We start from the raw sequence: 18,770 nt of genomic DNA, 5'->3' as shown, positions 1-18,770 counted from the left end.
TGTAAACAGCGACTCCTACAGGTCGGTCAGGGCGCCTGCACAGCGAGGGAGGGAGATGGCGAGGGTAGTGTGACCTCCCACACGTTACACCTCGCCAATGAGAGTCCGCGCTGGCAGGTGAAAAGATGCTGCTGGCTGTCTCCTATGTCTCGGAGGAAGCATCTGATAGACTTCAGGGCTCCCTAGACCGACCAGTGGGGGGCACATGCGAGCAACGGCCAGGAAGGAGAGGGGGGAATTGGCATAACGACTAAATTGGGATGGGAGAAAAACACAGAAAAACAGGAGGAGAAAAGGTGGATACAAAAAATTTAAATCATTTGTAAAGCCTGCTCTGAGCAGTTAAAATATGCTTGACCTGTGAGCAGAGATGCTGCTCGTTTCAGACCATAACGCAGCACCACCAAATAGTAGCTACAGTCATAGTGATGCCCATATGACCGCTGATTAAACGGCACAACCACTAACCTCACATCACTTTGTTCTAAGTTACTTCTATAGATGATTAGCGTGCTTAAACGTATTCCCGTGTCGCGCGACCACTACTATATCCCATGTCAAAATACTGCAGTCCAAAAGTATACATATGCAAGTATACAATTGCATTATCCTTTCCCTTCCCCCTTAAAATAGTTGAAACGTGATACAACAGAATGTCTCTGTTCTCAATAGTTCAATGCAAGACCATTAGTATTTACAGTCATGTTGCTGGTGACTTTTAATGTGCAAAAGGGAAGGATTAAAACCATTGGGAACAAATATCATGTTATTGATACCAATATATACCAGAAATGGTACAGTATGATGGTGGTATGGTATGGCAGTGGTATGATATGACAGTGGCAAGGTATGATAGTGGTATGGTATGACAGTGGTATGGTATGATAGTGACCGAACAAATTATGGAAGTGCCGTCGGTATTACGGTTTAAATTACATTATACCATGGTATTATTTCAGTACAAAAGTTGTACCAGTAGGGGAGAACGGGGGACGTTGTCACACGGGTAGGTTGTCACATTCATTATATTTCATCACCAGAGGGTCCTGTCTCCCATATTTAGGTATTTAAATGTCCAGAATTGCGGTCAGAGTTCACCTATATTGTCATCTTTGGAGTGTAGCTGAACTTGAGGTGAGAGGACTTTTTGTGTTTTTCATGTCCATTTGTAAATATTCCGCTCCTCAGTATTTTTCTTCTAGGCTTTTACACAATTGGTTTATAATGAAACAATTATTACCCTTAAAAAGTGTGAAGGGATAGCTATAGTTTAGATTGTTGTTAGCTAGCTAACTAGTTGTTAGATGGCTGTTAGCCTTGATGCTATCAAGACATTCCAGTTGGGGTTGGTCGTCACATTTTCTTTGGGGTTGGTTGTCACATGTTGTGTATAGCTATTATTGTTAGGCTGATTTATTGTGTTCATATTTTGTTATATAGGATGGCCTAAAGATGTGTTTCCTGTTTATGTTCATGTTAAGATGCATTAAGTTATGTATTTGTCAACTTGTCAATGCAATTAAACTTTCAAATTTAGTTCTGCCTTCTTGTCTTCTTTTAAGATTTTCTTTAAGCCTTTATGCTTCTGCAACATCGATGTGCAGCCTATGCAACATTGTACCCCAGATGTAGCTAGATAGATGAAATTTCCCTTCTCAACCAACCCATTGATAACAAGCAGAAAAAGAAGCATTATTTTTACTTCCGGTCGGGGGATTTCAAAATAAAAGAGCGACGTCTAAAAGCACCGTAAATACGTTTATTTTGTACATTATCTAACGTTAACACGAACCTAAACTAATCTAAAGTTAGTTTAGGTTCGTGTTAACGTTAGATAATGTACAAAATAAACGTATTTCCGGTGCTTTTAGATGTCGCTCTTTTATTTTGAAATCCCCCGACCGGAAGTATTTGTGATGTATTCTGCTTGTGTAACTTTAGGTTAGTTTTAACGTTAGCTAGCAGCAGGGATGGACGCCTTTGTGCAAATGCAGGCAGCTACAGGCACTCACGGTCGAGGAAGAGCTGCTGAATTTAATCGGCAGGAGGAGAGAGAGCTCGTCAAAGCTGGATATATCCCTGTGGCTGTGGTTGTAGGCACGAAAATGCAGCTCGAACTACCTGTTATATTAAATTAATTGATTGCTGTTTAACAACTTGTCCATGTCCAGTCCTTTCGAACTGCCCGACCGTTCATTGTAAACAATGATGCATGTAATTATATTAACGTTACTGTGTGTTGTTGTAGCTATGTTAATAAATTCTGAATGGCATTGGCGTTAGTTGGGTATGATAGAGCATTGAATAGCATCATCAACGCTAGCTGGCTGGCTACAACAATGGAGGATGGTATTCCTCGCTGCGGGACCAATATTATTCTATGACAGCCCCGCCCCCATTCACTACCAACCAATCACTGCTACGCAATATCAACGCAACGGTTGTTTAGATTAGATTTTGGGGAGATGTACGCAACATCCTCGCAACACAGTCTACAAGACCCTCTGCAACAACCGCGTTGAAATCGCGCTGATGTTGTGTTGCAGTTGCTTTGAAGTTGCTGTAGCATGTAGAGGCCTTTAGCCTCTGGTATGTGTGCCATTAGTGTTAGCCACGCTTCTATGCCTCTTTTCTTTTGAAAAAAATTATAAAAAAAAAACACATATATATATTATTTATTTATTTATTTTTAATTTTTTATTATATTCGACTAAGAGGTTGGCCAGTCGACTACGGCACCTTTCGACCGATTAGTCGACTAATCGATTAATAGGGGTCAGCCCTAGTGACAACCATCCCTGTGATGGGGTTGGTTGTCACTATGTGTCAGAGTGTCTTTGATATGTGATTAACTCTTTGTTACAATACGTTGGAAAATGAGAGGGATACACATTTCAAGGCAACATCTTAAGCTTCAATTTAATGTAGGAATTACTATTGAAAGATGTTTTGATGATGAACAATTCACACTAGAGTAAAAAGTGTGACAACTATCCTCGTTCTCCCCTACCATGGCGATACATGACTTCTATACAATGGCGGGTATCGTGGTAAAACTGAAAACACCATCAAACTACCATGATACATTTTCCGTAAGGGAATAAACCCTATGTTCCAGGCAGAAAACAGGGGAATCCTCTCAAATTGATAGAATTCCATTCCTGTCTCTGAATACTGATTTTGAAATACATTTTAAACTGAGATTATATTTTTTCAAGGTGGCCCTTTTCCCCACCCAAGTAGATAAGAACACTTTCACTAGACAATTGCCTGGTAGGTATTAAGCAACACTTTTATAACTGACTGTAAAGCAGTAGTTGGCCAGTCTGATTAGCAGTAGAGCAGACAGTAATGACTAGGTGTCCCTGGCTAGTTTCAAAACAGCCAGCAGTGTGATGTTGTGGGGGGGGGGGGGGGGGGGGGGGGGACTCAACCCAAAGCCCAGAATCAGCAACAACAAGAGAGGGGTGGGACTCAACCCAGAGCCTCCAGTGATTGGGCACAAGGGCTCATCCTACCGTGGCGGACATGAGTGGCAGCCGTAGGGATGAAAGAAAAAAAAATAAAACATGAGAGCGATGAAGGGAATGAGCGAGAGATCTTTTAAATTAATTAAAAGAGAAATGTAAAAGTAGCGAGAATTACATGCAAAGCTTATGACACAATACATGAAGACAAAGAGATACACAAGTATGAGGAATGAAATTAAATGAGGAAAGTGTATCAAAACAAAGGTAGCAGGCAGCCAAAATGCATGGGAGAATAGTGCGATGCTGATGAAGAGCAGACTGAAGTAGGGGCTGACCGCTTCACTTCATGTCCAATACACACACGTCTGTATGTCTTACGTTTTTATCGTCGTCAAAACACACGTCCGGTCCTTTCCTGTACCTGGGGTTCTGAGCCAGCTCACATGGATCTGGACCCTCGGCTGAACACACACACACACGCTCAGGAAAACACTATCTATCATCAGCAGTATTCGTTGGCACGAAACACAATTTCACCGCATTAATCAACTGAATTCAGCACTTGTGGTTACTCTGATTTTCCAGCCAGAGAGCCTGTAAAGTCTCCACTCACCAGCCTCGGCTGCGGAGGCGTAGCTGCGCGATGCTCCGAGTGCCGCTCTGCATGACATATCTGCACCTTCATCAAACATGGCAGCTTGAGTGGGCCGCAGGTAATGATGAAAATTAATATCAGCTGAGAAAAGTTTCGGCCCTGTATTATTCTGTGAGTGAGTGAGTGTGACTGACTGACTGAACGTGTCATGTCGTGTGTGTGTGTGTGTGTGTGTGTGTGTGTGTGTGTGTGTGTGTGTGTGTGTGTGTGTGTGTGTGTGTGTGTGTGTGATTGCACGTGCAAATTAATACATTTAAGTTTCCAGATATCTGCTGCACTTTATTAACATTCAATAAAGGGGGGGGGGGGGGGGGGGGGGTGGCACAGGCAGCCTTAGCGATAAATTAACATGATGTTATTATATGAGGCCTTGCAGTCTTGTGGAACCAGTGTGCGTAGCATAACTAAAAAGCCATCAAGTCATCAAACATTATATTAATTCTAAGTAGCTTTTTCCACCCACCAGAAACTTTGCAAATGTAGCCTGCTAATGCAAACAACCCTACCTTTGGGTGGGACCTGTGCAGGAGCCCCTCTTGGGTTTGGACATTTTAACACAGAAATCTATCACAATCTTTGTTATAGATGTTACTATTACAATCTTTTCTTAATTTTATTTTAAATATTTTTAAATATCTGCTTTCAATTGGGAAATGCAAAAGAGAAATGCATATTATAAGCTGATAAATCTAGTTATACACAAAAGTGATATTTTTTTCCAGCTAATAGCTTAGTTACAATTAGATTGTATGAACTAAGCAGGTGAAATGTTTGCAGGTCAAGTATTTAAAGATCGCTATTGCCTATTACTAGGCAACTTGGGCACAGCCAAGATCAACAATCAACCAAGCCTCGTTTGGAAATACGAGTCATCTGGAGTCATTGCATGTTCTTGTTCCAATGTGAGGCAATATAAGGCAAAAGAGCATGAAGGGAACATTGGTCTGTTAATTTAACCGTGATCACGAAGATCTGATCAGCTCCTTCTACTTACATGACACAGGTGTGTTGCGTCCTGGAAAAACAACACAGGCAACATGGCAAGGTAGAGCATGGCCTACCCGTACTGTACCATACCTACTGGTCAGTGGGTGAGTGGGGGAGTGTGTGTATGTGTACAGTATGTGTGTGTGTTCCGTCTGTGTGGTTGCTTGTGTGTGTCCTCATTAGCAGGACATTGAGCCGTAATGAACCACAGGCCTCACTCGTGACCCCACCGTGACCTCTAACGATGACACTACTGTTACACCAGCAGGAAGCTACAATTACACACACATCTGTCAAACAGACCAGAAGTGCCTGTGCACGCACGCACACACACACACACACACACACACACACACACACACACACACACACACACACACACACACACACACACACACACACACACACACACACACACCGTACCCTGAAACGTATTATCCCCCATACACACACACACACACACACACACACACACACACACACACACACACACACACACACACACCAAAGACACACACACCGATGGCCCAAACCTTGATTCAACGTGATGGCAACATGGAGCCCAGATGAATTTACACAGAGAACTATGATCCAGGAGTAACATGAGAGGCCTTGATATGCTCAGCACATGGTTCACTGTATTCACTCCTACAGCCGCACATGGGAGATTCATACACATTAGCCTCTGTAGCCACCGCTCAAAGCCCACAGTCGTAGCGGTGTGACGGATTGAGACAAAATACAGGAAGTTGTACGCGATGTGGTGGTATGACTTTTACAAGTGCAGGGAAAGGATACAGGGCTGCTCCGCCTGCTTCAGGGGCCGGGGGTCACATGACAAACACGTCGCCTTGGCATCGGCGATCAGGAAGACCAGGTTCGTGTTGGGCAGCTTCTCGGCACGGTACATCCTGTAACGACACACACACGCCCACACGGTCAACCATTTCAAAAGTCTGTAAACATAGCATGCTGGGTTACCGCGATGATATATGTGCGGCTCAAATGGACCCTCGACCCATTTAAATCATACATGTACTGATAAGTGCTTGTAGATGCGCACATACACATGCACGCACATATGGACACGTATGCATGCACACGCAGACACACACACACACATACACACCTTTCCATGGGGGATAGGCTTTCTTTATGGCGATCGTTAAAGTTCCTGTGTCTATAGTCGTTACCATGGGGGAGAAAAGTACCAGGCACGTGGGGCTCATAACACGCCACATTTCTGGCTACATTTACCCCCAAGAGACCCTGAACGGACAAAGAAGGAAGACTGAGTAAAAGAAAATGCACTGCCTCTCTGTGGACGTGAGGGTGAGGGAGAGGGGGGGGGTGTGAGGGAGGGTGGGAGGGGTGGATAAAAAGAAGTTTTATGCCTTCCTCTGCTTTTCCAACCACTGACAGATCAAGGTAATGTGTGTGTCTGATCAGGGCCCATCGGATAGCAGCTGCCTGAGAGAAGGCTGGAAAACAGAGAGAGGGCAGGAAACTGACCCCATTCCGGATCAATCCCTGCAGACCGTTAGACACGACGACGTGCAAACTATCCAGGAAGTGGACGAGTGGCGGTTCATCTTTTGTACTTCACTTAAGAATGTACATGTACACACAGACATGATGCACACATGCACACACACACACACACACACACACACACACACACACACACACACACACACACACACACACACACACACACACACACACACACACACACACACACACACACCTGGAGCAGTTTCCGCAGTCCACGTTCCCATAGTAGGACGTTTCGTCATTGTCAAAAAAGTACTGGGTCTGCTCTGTGATACAGCTTTCCTTAAACATGGCGTCTGGTATATCCTCTTCCGCTGATTCCACTAGAGAGAAGAGAGTAAGGCGAGGAGAGAGAAGGAATATCAGATCAGTAAAATATAGAGATATGGAATTATGCTACATTCAGCATGGTCACTGGTTCACACTTTAGAGTAAACCGAGGGAACCCAAACGGAGGAGATTAAGTCTCCAACGGGACTATGTGACTATGTTAACACAAACTAGCAACCCATTTTGGGTCACAATCCATAGTTTAAGAAGCCCTGCTTTAGCGGTACCACTTACCTGCCCCGAGAAGGTTGGGAAAGATGAGACTGAAGAATAACTGCTGGAGGATGGACCTTGACAAAGCGTGAGAAACAGAGTCAGACAGCAGGCAATCATACACTTAAGTTCATTAAGACTGAAGAGACAAAACACAACACACTACAACTAGATGTTTGTCTGAGTCGTGGCTACCGCCATTGTCGGGGGATGCACCGGTCATTCTATTTTAATGGCAGGTCATAATGCAGCCGTCCAGTCATAGAGGAAGTAATGTTGTGATGTTGTATAACCGTCCTTGTCCTGGTCTGACCCATCCAGAGCCACAAGCCCATACCGTCCATACTGCCACTCTCACATACCATATCATGAGGTAGACGTGTCCCACATCATGAGGATGTGGGACAGAAAATCACCTCTTTTGTCATTGTCACGTCTTTGTTGTAATGTTTTTACAGTGCAAGTTAAATTAAAAAAATATTTGTGATACAAAAGCCTGTGTTCCTCCCCTTCCTTTAATGGAAACCCAGTGTGGGGATTTAACTCAAAGTTGAACTGTAAGACTGTAAACTGTCTCTCACATCATCACATCATAATAACACAGCCACATGACTACTCTCCTGCAGATCACCTGGAAGGTGTTCGGTGGGGGAGGGCCCGGGGTTAGGTGTATTGCAATGGCCTGTGGGTAAAGTATAGTACAGCATGCCTCGTTAAGAGAAACAACTCCAAGTCTTTGAAGGTTTCTGGCTCAAAATGAGCTATTGTGGTATCATGGTTAATAAGAAAATAGGGGTGTGCGGAGACGTAATTATCTGTATCTGTTCAACCAACAAAATTATCTGTATTCGGATTCGGAAATGGGCATGGTTTATACCAGAATTATTATACTTTTTTTGGCAACAATTATTGGACAATACAAGATGGGAACAGATTAACAAATTAACATTAGATTAAAGGAAGTCATGTTAAATCCAGAAAATTTATTTTCTAACCTAATATTCATTAGAAATGCAATTGTTGTGCCTTCAAAGCATCAAATTGATTTAATATTGACATATAATTAATTATTAAAGTATTATTAAAATATATTTCTACCTTCTCATACTGTACTTGTCATCTGTACTTGTGCTCTCTCTCTCTCTCTCTCTCTCTCTCTCTCTCTCTCTCTCTCTCTCTCTCTCTCTCTCTCTCTCTCTCTCTCTCTCTTTATTCTTATTTTCAACTAAACTAAGTTTTATGAACTGTCTGATTCTGTCTAAAGTGTACCCCCCCCCCCCCCTTTAACTGGGGGACATTGAACAATCAGAAACTGAAACAATTATTTACAATAGTATTACATAACAGTAATAGTATGAACTTTTTTGCCTGTTTTATATATTTATTTCTATATAGTCTTTTACGCAGCCTGTAGATGATTACGAGCCAGATAACCACTTTTAGTGCTATTTAGTGCCCCTTTGTTAAGAGTGTAAACCAGCAGGCCTTTGCACACACCCCACATTCCCTCCCCTGCTAAATCAGATGTGTTCTTTGTATGCAGCCTGTAGACTAATAGGCTGCCCATAAGAGTGTGTGTTGTTCTCTGACAATAAAGTTGAATCTAATCTAATATTTGTGTGATGTTCTGAAATCAAAATCAGCTTTATAGCGCAGAAAAGGTTTAAGCATGATACTTATGAGCATCGGAAACTAATCATTAACATCTTAAGCCCGATTGGCCCAAGATTTATTTCACAAATAGATCAATACAGTCCGTATTAACACTTTCTGCGCCAATCACGTAATAATACGTGTTTGCTCGCCAGCGGTTGAGCGCCAAACACGTAATATTAAGTTTTTAGATCCTTTGATATTTTTCCTCTGATCCCCCTTCTTTTTTTTTGGTAGGGGCTTCTCATCCTGCTTGAACAGAGATTCACATTGATCGCCTCGAAATTCCGTTGCCTAAGCGTATTTTACCATCGAAACGTGTATAGACATATACACTACACTGGTGATGGCGATGCGATCACTTGGAATTATTCTTTTTGGAATACCTTCTGGCTAAGGTAAGGTATATTCTATGTCTATTTTACCAAACCTGAAACATGTTTTTCTAAAGATCACAGTTCTGTGTTTCACCGGACGTAAAACATGCTCGGCAAACATGATCACAGTTTTGAGTCAAAACGACCCCCCCTCCCCCCTTGATGATTTTGTGAAGGTACATATGTACATGTTATATTTGCTATGGGCTTATTGCACATAACACGTTTTATCTCGCAATCCATGAAAAATACTGGATTATCTTGGAAATGCGCAATGTTTAGCATGTAATAAACTACAAACTACAGTGTGTAGAAACAAAACATTTTTCCATGTTGCACTACAAGTAGTGTCTGTCAAATGAGCCACACCATTGTCTCCACAGCTATAATACAGAGCACACACACAGCTTCGCAAACATAGTGAAACGCTGCGGAAACAACTATTTTAAGCTGGCCATCTAGCGGTAGAGATGGATAGAACGGCTGGCGCAGAAAGTGTTAAGTGATGTTGTGTTTCTTTTTCATATGTAGCCAAGAGTAAAGACCCTAACCCTATCAAAACAGCAGTCAAAGTGTATATTTTCAGCACTATGTTTGTTTAGCAATTATTTTAAGTGTTATTAGCTAAATATGAGCTCATCACCACGCATTGCATCAGAAACCGGATGATTTAGACACGATGACATAATGTCGTCATGAAATCGTTGTAGTCCTAAGAGACGTAGAAATTTCATAAAACTACACTACCCAGCTCACACCAGTCGCAGTCAAAGCTGCAGCTGCATGACATGAAAATAACATATTTACGTGAAAATCGTGATTATATCTCACAGGTCGAACAAACCTGAACGTTATTGCCATAAAATACAACGTATATTGTTTCTTTACCTTTCTGTGAACGTTGAGAAAAAAAACGTGTCGCAATCCGGTAAAAAATTATACATTATACAAAAGTAACTGTACTTACAGTAGATTTCATTCACAGTCTTTGCTGCCCTGTAACGGGCGTCTGGTAATACTAAATCCAGATTTAACTCTGCCTTTGGAAAGAGGAGATCCATAGATGTATGACTTGGTCATTTATAGGCCTGATATTCTATATTCATATTTAAAATTGCATGTGTCTGGATGGCAAAATTCAGTACTTATCAGGTAAAAAAAAATCTCACATCTCGTCAACTAATTTAAATTGGACCATGTTCAAGATTTTGTTTCTAGTCCACATGGCTTTTTTACATACAGTTACGGCTATGTTTGAAGTCTCACGGTGTTCCATTAGACATACCAATTGAACACCACAGATACCACAAATTCTTCTATGAAAGAGAGACATCGAGAGGTTTTGTTTCAGATTTTTATCATCAATTACTAACGTCCTCGTATGAAACCGTCCAACTAGACTCTGCCTGGAGGAGGGATATACCAGACCTGGAATGTGACTTTGATTGGCAAGGAGCCTGGGCAAATGTCCGACTTACATCAAGGAACCCGGACCATCAACAAATCAATCTTAACTATATTCACAGGACATACTTGACTCCTATAAGAGTATATAGGATATAAGGTATATCCTATATAAGACAATTAACTAAAATGTGATTTCATTGGATGTGCACTAACAACTAATGCTTGTATATCTTATCGTGTGTTGTCATGTTTGTTTATGTGTTTGTTTAAAAAATTATAAAAAAATAAAATACAAAAAAATATTTTGTTTCTAAAGTCTATCATCTAACGAATTATAAATACAGAAGAACGATAAATAGCCTAGGGTTGGTTCTGAAATAGGTATCCAAAGGAGGGCACACACGATAAATACGTTTCACATGCATAACTCATGATGATGATTTAAGACAAGCTTTATCTAGGCTTTTGAAAATGTAGGGGAACCTTTCATGGAGCAGCCGAGATACTAGAGAAAATTCTAGAAAACGCCTGCCTTTTTCTTTCTCTCATTTGACACACAACAATTATGATTATTGATATTTCCGTGGGTCGAAGCGAAGAAACAGGGGCAGTCCTACAGGTCCTAAATGCAGTTTTGATGGCAGTCCTACAATATTTTATGGCGAACAGAGGCGGAGCACGCTGCGTCAATGGAGCTAATCAAGTTATTTTTTAATGTCCCCTGAATAATAATATTAATATCTGTGTAATAAAAATATTTGAGTCCATCTCATTATCTGTGCTTTCCCAAATTCACATTTGGATTCATCCCTAGACAGATTGAAAGGGATCCGCTCAAAGTGATGGCTTATTTTGAAGGTTTGAACCTGTACTTTCAAGGCCTCAAGCTTAAACAGTATACAGTATAAACAAGTGAACATCTTACTTAACGTTTCTATGGAATAAATGTCAGGCAAGGAGTCTAAGGACTTGACAAGATCAAATAGTGGAAAAGATACTGCTAATGCTAATCCTACTGCTAGCACTGAAGCGGATGCACCGGCTACATTATGTAGTGGCCTCATGCTATTGGCTCTCATCCATACTCTCAACAGAGTTTAAACAGCGTCAGCAGGCCATAAGGCCGAACCGGCTGACGTTTGGCCGGTTGGAGGAGAGGCTGGACAGAGTCAGAGTATTATTATACCATAGCAAACCACGACGAGTGAATAGCTGGAGGAGAATATAATATAATTTTCAACCAGGTCCTCTTCGGTTTGGACCGGTGGTAAAACAAGATTCTGTAACGACGGGTCCGCCCTGTACAAACACAATCCCGCACCCTATGGTATGAACCAAACGCCACACCCGTACAAACGCCCTGCACACAACAGCAACACTCCTACCTTGCATGCTCACTCACCAGGCAGTGTGGGAAGCCCACCAGCCAATACTCAGCATGTCTGCTATGGTGGGCTGGAGACAAAGCAGAGAGGAAGTCAGAAGTACAATCAATACAAAGCAACACTTTGACGTCTCGAAATGCAGCAGATAGCAGTCATGCAGAAATTGTGTGTGTAATGAACCGAGATAGCGAGGGAGTGGATGCTAACCACGTAGACGGAGCGTGGCCCTGCAGCAGCCTTGCTGTCCTTCTCGGGGTCACAGACCGACTGGTAGTCGTACGTCTTGTTGAAGGAGTACAGGGAGGTGTTGACCAGGTTGATCATCACCACGGGGTCCACTTCGCCAAAGAACTGACCTATCTGGACACAGACACATACAGCCACACACAGAGTGGTGAGGGAGTTTGTTTGTTTTATTTAGATCCCCATTAGCAGCAGCTATTCTTCCCGGGGTCCAATAACTTACATGGTGACAACACAGAAATATACATTCACACTCATCGCCATACATTGACAAAACACATACGACAAAGAATAAATAACACACCTAAACAAAACAAACACACTGCAATTAGACAAAGCAAATAGACAGGCTCCAACTGAATCCATCATGATCTAATTAATAGATGGATATCGTTTGACATAGATAGCCCACGTAACCTTACTCCCCAACGATGATGTCACAGCAAACATTCAAACACCCTCGGAAAACCTCAACAGAACATTCAATGCAAGAAACCAAAATAATTACATTCCGTACAGCCCTATTACTTACCACATTTAAAAAATAATAATCTTTAAAATATATATATATATATTTTATATTTAAAAAAAAAAATCATATATATAATTATGTTGCGTAATATGATTTGGAAGTTAAACCATTTTTACTATTCCTCTATATATCACTGTATGTTGAAAGTATGCAGTCAGCATTTTGGCAAACAGCCTCCAGCAGCGTGCCTAGTAGTGTATCAGAACAAACTTTTTTTTATTTAATTTTTTCGCTTTTTCTCCTCCTGTTTTTTCTGTGTTTTTCTCCCATCCCAATTGAGTCGTTATGCCAATTCCCCCCTCCCCTTCCTGGTTGTTGCTCGCATGTGCCCCCCACTGGTCGGTCTAGGGAGCCCTGAAGTCTATCAGATGCTTCCTCCGAGACATAGGAGACAGCCAGCAGCATCTTTTCACCTGCCAGCGCGGACTCTCATTGGTAACGTGTGGGAGGTCACACTACCCTCACCATCTCCCTCCCTCGCTGTGCAGGCGCCCTAACCGACCTGTAGGAGTCGCTGTTTACAACGACCAGAATACCACCCCACCGGCTTCCCTCCCGCTGACTCTGCCAATTGAGCCAGTATGACGGCCGGCCAAGCCGGAGGCAACGCTGACAGCCGGATTTGATACCAGTGTCTCTCGCGTTGGTGACGAGCGCTTAGTCCGCTGCGCAACCCAGCCGCACCCTATTACACTCCATTTGAAATGTTGTGGCTTGGTGTCTGGGCCGAGCTGCGGCGTGCGGGCGGGGTCTAACTACTCGGGCAAGGCAAGCGCTTATAACGGATGCATCGGCGAGGGTCGGGCCCCCCCCGTTCATGTTCAGTGCTGGATTATGTTGGCACCTCAATCGACATCAGTACTTGGAATGGCGATCAGATAATTGGAATATTCTTTTCGGGACAGATCCTGGTCAAGGTAAATGGTAAATGTAGCCAAACTAACACTGTGGTTTGAAATAAAACTATTGAATCTTGAATCTTGAAGGTAAGGACTACATATCAATATTGCGTTGATAGAAAAATCCCTTCATATAATAATAATAATAATAAAGAGGTCTTTAATTGGCATGCAATTATCCTCAATGTTTTAGCGGTTAGCACACACGGTTAGCACACACACACACCGGAACACACACGTATGCATTGTCTTTGTAGGATCGCCGATGCGTGCTGATCGGGGCGTGTGTGTGTGGTGTGTGTGTGTGGTGTGGTGTGTGTGTGTGGCGTGTCCCCCCCCCCCCCCCCCCTTTCATGCATCCATGATGAAACATAATACCGATCATCTAAATTTGATTTGAGAACAGTAGCTAGTCCAGGGAAGAAACGATAATGTTTTTACTAGAATACACGTTGCCGGCCATTACGGAGCATTTTGGAAATGACACCAGACCGCCCTGAAACTACACTCATATTCACCACGGTATAAAACAGGAATGTATGAATGAAAAAATTATATTTTTTTTGCATCTTGACCGGAAGAAACTCAATTACTATATTATTAGATCCATAGCTATTAGGGGTGTAACGATGCAACCTCACAACGATTAATTTCGATTACGATTATTCAGGCAATGATTCAATGCATCATGAAATCAGTTAATTCCCCAAAACATTTAGAATACACAAATGTGGCTGGGGGAACTGATTCACTCAACATGAATGGACTATAGGTCAATAAAAACAATACACACAAAAGAAAACATAAAAAAAAGAATATATATATATTTTCTATTTTTTTTTGATTAATTTCAATTATAATCGATTTTAACATATTCAAATCAATGCAGTTGAATCGTCACATTATAATCGATGCATTTCAATTAATCGATGCATCGTTACACCCCTAATAGCTATAATATATAATATAGCTTTAGGCCTGCAAACACAGCGACGTATCCCCATGTTAAAAGCCGATGACATTTCAACTGTAAGGTAAACAGCGACCCCTGGCGCTGAATGAGTTAAACCATTAATGATGTTACAGCTGGGTGTGTAGTAGGAATCAAAACGCTGTACGGTAGAGGCAGGAGGAGGTTCCCAAGGTGTTTATTCAGAAAAGACAGTAGAGACACTAGAGGTCTCCATTCACTAAACCATCACAAATTCCAGCCCTTCATTAACTATTTTTGGCAAGCTAATCGATCATGATGTAGATACAAATTATCAAGAGCGATAAAGGACAAAAATATCTCAACCTCAGCTATAATCAAATTAAAGGAGAAATTGACAACCTCTTGAAACAAGCATTACAATTGGATAAAAAAAATAAAAAAATAAAATGAATTTTATATCTCACTGTTGAGTTCCAGAGGACCCCTATCCTATACGGTCTACTTGAGATCCATAAACATCCAACTCAACCCCCTCTGAGACCCATGGTCTCTGGGATAGGCTCCATCACTCAACCACAGTCAAGATTTGTGGATATCATTCTGAAGGACATTTTCATTCATTCATTTGATGTGGAGAGCCTTTACACCTGTATCCCACATCAGATCAGTCTAGCCTCTGTGGCTCATTGTCTGACCCAACGTGACTCTCAAGCCCTAGTGTACCTCCAAATGACTTCCTTTTGGAAGTTCTACCATCTAAAAACTATTTCTGATTTGTGGATTATCATCATCTTCAAGCCAAAGGGAACACCGGCAGGACATTTGCATCATTAGCAGCAAAAAGCAAAGGATATTAAAACTCGCTTTAAACAAATAAATTATCCAGCTGAAGGGATAAACAAAGCTCACCAGCCTCCAGTGTCTCTAGATTTGATCTAAATCAAATCAAATTTATTTGTTTACTCATGTCAAAAGAAAAAAGAAACCCATTATGTTTCATTACAGAATTCAATCATCGATGGCGGCTGGGTGGCGCAGCGGTCTAAGCGCTCGTCACCAACGCATGAGACACCGGTATCGAATCCGGCTGTCAGCGTTGCCTCCGGCTTGGGCCGGCCGTCATACTGACTCAATTGGCAGAGTCAGCGGGAGGGGAGTCGATGGGTGGTAATCTGGTCGTTGTAAACAGCGACTCCTACAGGTCGGTCAGGGCGCCTGCACAGCAAGGACAGGAGATGTCGAGGGTAGTGTGAGCCTCCCACACGTTACACCTCGCCAATGAGAGTCCGCGCTGGCAGGTGAAAAGAATTGGCTGGCTGACTCCGCATGTATCGGAGGGGACATGCGATAGATTCTTCAACCCTCCCTACGACGGACCAGTGGGCGGCACATGCGAGCAACGATCAAGACAGGGGAGGGGGGAATTGGCACGACTCAATTGGGATGTGAGAAAAACAGAAAAAGAAGGAGAAAAAGTGGATAAAAAAAAAATTCAATCATCATCACCAACAATTGGGCAATATCATGACCAAACACTGGAATATTTTGCAAGCTGAACCTACGCTTGGTGAACTGACTAAAACCCCTCCCCTCTTCCCCTTCCGAAGAGCACCTACTGTACCACCAAGGACAGTGTTGGTCACCCCTTCTAATCAAACATGACACAGCACTTTTGGCCTGAATTAAAGGGCAGCTCCTGTACAGATGTGGCAGATGCAGCCAGTGCAATAACACAACAAATGTGAAGTTCTTCACATACAGTACCTGCATACTGGAAAAAAAGGTTTACATGAAAGAGTGAATTCAATGTAACTCCACCTCTACAAACTGGCTAAGAGTGTCTGAACACAAAACGCTATACGCACAGGAAACATATGCAACGGCCAAACATTAAACCGTGGCTCTCCAGTCAGAGGTGGTAATACCACAAAGCTACTCTCTCAGAGAGAAACGTTTTGGATTCACATGCTAAAAACAATGGCTCCAGCTGGTTTATAGCTTGAAATGATTCCTCTAAATTGTCTAATAATAAAACTTTTATTTAATTTTTTGCCATATGCAGGCTCAGCAGTAGTGGTTGTGATTTGACCCCTAGAATATACCTGTGATATAGGTAAATTGCTGCTGACCACTATATTGCATGCTTTATTGCATAAGTGTCAAACTCACGGCCCGCGGGCCAAATGTGGCACGCCACGTCATTTGATGTGGCCCCCCAAGAGCTCAGGTAATTTTTTTTTTAATATTAATATTGGGTTAAAAAATAGCAGTGTTAAAATAATTGTGGGTTAATGCGTTAATAAAGCTTTAACGTTGACAGCCTTAGTTATTAGACATTCTTACACATACATGTATGTTGAACATCTGAGGTATTTATGAAGTAACAAAGGAAAAAAGCCAAAAGCACTTACTCCTCAGACATTCTTTGACAATTTTACAGCCCAAAATACAAAAAAGATCCAGGCGGAATAGGTAACAAAGGGTTGAAGAAATATTGTCTGAACTGTCAGATGCAAACTGGCTGTGTGACATAACCGAGCATCTCGCTCAATTGAATAAGAAGCTGTAGGGACGCAAACAAGTCCTACCCAAAACTTGACCAATATAGTTGTGAACTGAGACAACCCTTATTTTGTTATTTTTGAGTACAGTTACAGTTGTGTCAGACACATAATAGCAATTTCATTACGAATTGAAAATGGGGGACCCTGATGTAAACAAGTCGAAAGTCTTTCTCTGGTCTGCATCCCCTTAACAATTGTGTGTATTGAGCTGTACTGTACTGTACCCATTCTGCAATCTGTTAATTAAAGTTAATTAAACTATCTTCCATTAGTTGGATCTATGGCCTCTGCAAGGTTGTGTGCAGCCATTTGTTTTTGTAACATCTGCTACATCTGTCCCACGTGTTCTTTGCAGCTCACAGTTGTTAGTTCTGCCCCTCTTGACTGTGACAAAAAGGTTTTGAACAAACTTAATGTCATAGCTTGTATTTGATGATATTCTTCTTGAATGGTTTGATCATTGATTGATGGAGTAATATGGGGTTCTGATAAACTAAAATTATTTGTTAAAATAACATAAGCTAACATATATTTTTACATTTATGCAAATGCATATGCAATATGTATAACTTGAATAAGTAATAAATACAGAAACAACATGTTTAACAATATGTAAATGAGTAGCTACATTTATTTTACATTACATTAACATTTATACGGTCTTTGGCCCTTTGAGGGCAACCATAATGCTGATGTGGCCCTCTGTGAAAATGAGTTTGACACCCCTGCGTTTATTGGGTTGGCTGCTTGGCCCCCTAGAGGTGCTGCTGGCTACTACGTGCTGTTAAAATCAGTAGCAGACAGTACAGTTTTGTTTTCAATATTGTTTATCCCCATGTATTAATATTTATTCTGGGATTTAAAAGAATTGCTGAATTTTGACCATACCTAAATTTGAGGCCAAACTATTTGACCTTTGCGTTGGTCCGTCTGTGATTTTGCTGATCTGTACCATGTGATCTTTACCATCCACTTGGAGTTTGTTATATTTATGCATTGAGGGACTGCCCCTCCCAGTCACATGTGATTCAGCCATTATGAAGTTCTATAGATCACATGACAATACTACTACATTCATATCCTGATGAAGGCTCACTAGGCCGAAACATTAGCATGTTTTGTTTGATGGCCAAAATAAATTGGTGAAACTGAGGCACTATCCTCGTCCTTTTTCTCAAAGTGGGTCAGTGCTACCATGTTTTTTGGTTCAGCAACACAGTAAGAGCTTCTTGTAACACTAGAGATTTCTCAGAGGGAAGAATAAATGTACGTTGATCAAAACATCTGACCACAAACAGCAAACACGTGTCAACAGAACACAATGGACAAGCAAAGTGAACAGGTGGGAGGGGAAACAGACTACAGAAGAACTACAGGAAACGGAAACAAGGAACTACAACTATGGAAAACAAGACAGGAAAGAAAATACCAAACACTGGGACATAATACAAAGAGTAAACAGAGAATGTAATACAAGAAGACTAGACCAAGACAAGATAAACATAATACCAAACATCTAAAAATCTAAACACTAAACTAACAGGGGAACATAAATGGGAGAGAGAGA

General features: G+C 41.7%; 1 protein-coding gene across 1 annotated transcript in view; it reads right to left on the bottom strand.

Moving 5' to 3' along the window:
- Positions 1–18,770, bottom strand: part of LOC311245342 (voltage-dependent calcium channel subunit alpha-2/delta-1) — a gene marked incomplete at both ends in the record, with an annotated part of 125,592 nt that overhangs the window by 3,231 nt on the left and 103,591 nt on the right. Inside the window, 6 exons of the mRNA XM_084335185.1 lie at positions 3,849–3,931; positions 5,911–6,023; positions 6,860–6,989; positions 7,231–7,286; positions 12,049–12,101; positions 12,239–12,391. Of these exons, the coding sequence (XP_084191311.1) occupies positions 3,849–3,931; positions 5,911–6,023; positions 6,860–6,989; positions 7,231–7,286; positions 12,049–12,101; positions 12,239–12,391 (588 nt within the window). The remainder of the gene's footprint in view (positions 1–3,848; positions 3,932–5,910; positions 6,024–6,859; positions 6,990–7,230; positions 7,287–12,048; positions 12,102–12,238; positions 12,392–18,770) is intronic.

Source organism: Notolepis coatsorum (assembly GCF_963971535.1).
Source record: "Notolepis coatsorum genome assembly, chromosome: 18".
In the NCBI taxonomy this organism is placed as follows: domain Eukaryota; kingdom Metazoa; phylum Chordata; class Actinopteri; order Aulopiformes; family Paralepididae; genus Notolepis; species Notolepis coatsorum.
Note: the sequence above shows the minus strand (reverse complement) of the source record. Positions and strands in the feature narration are given on the sequence as shown.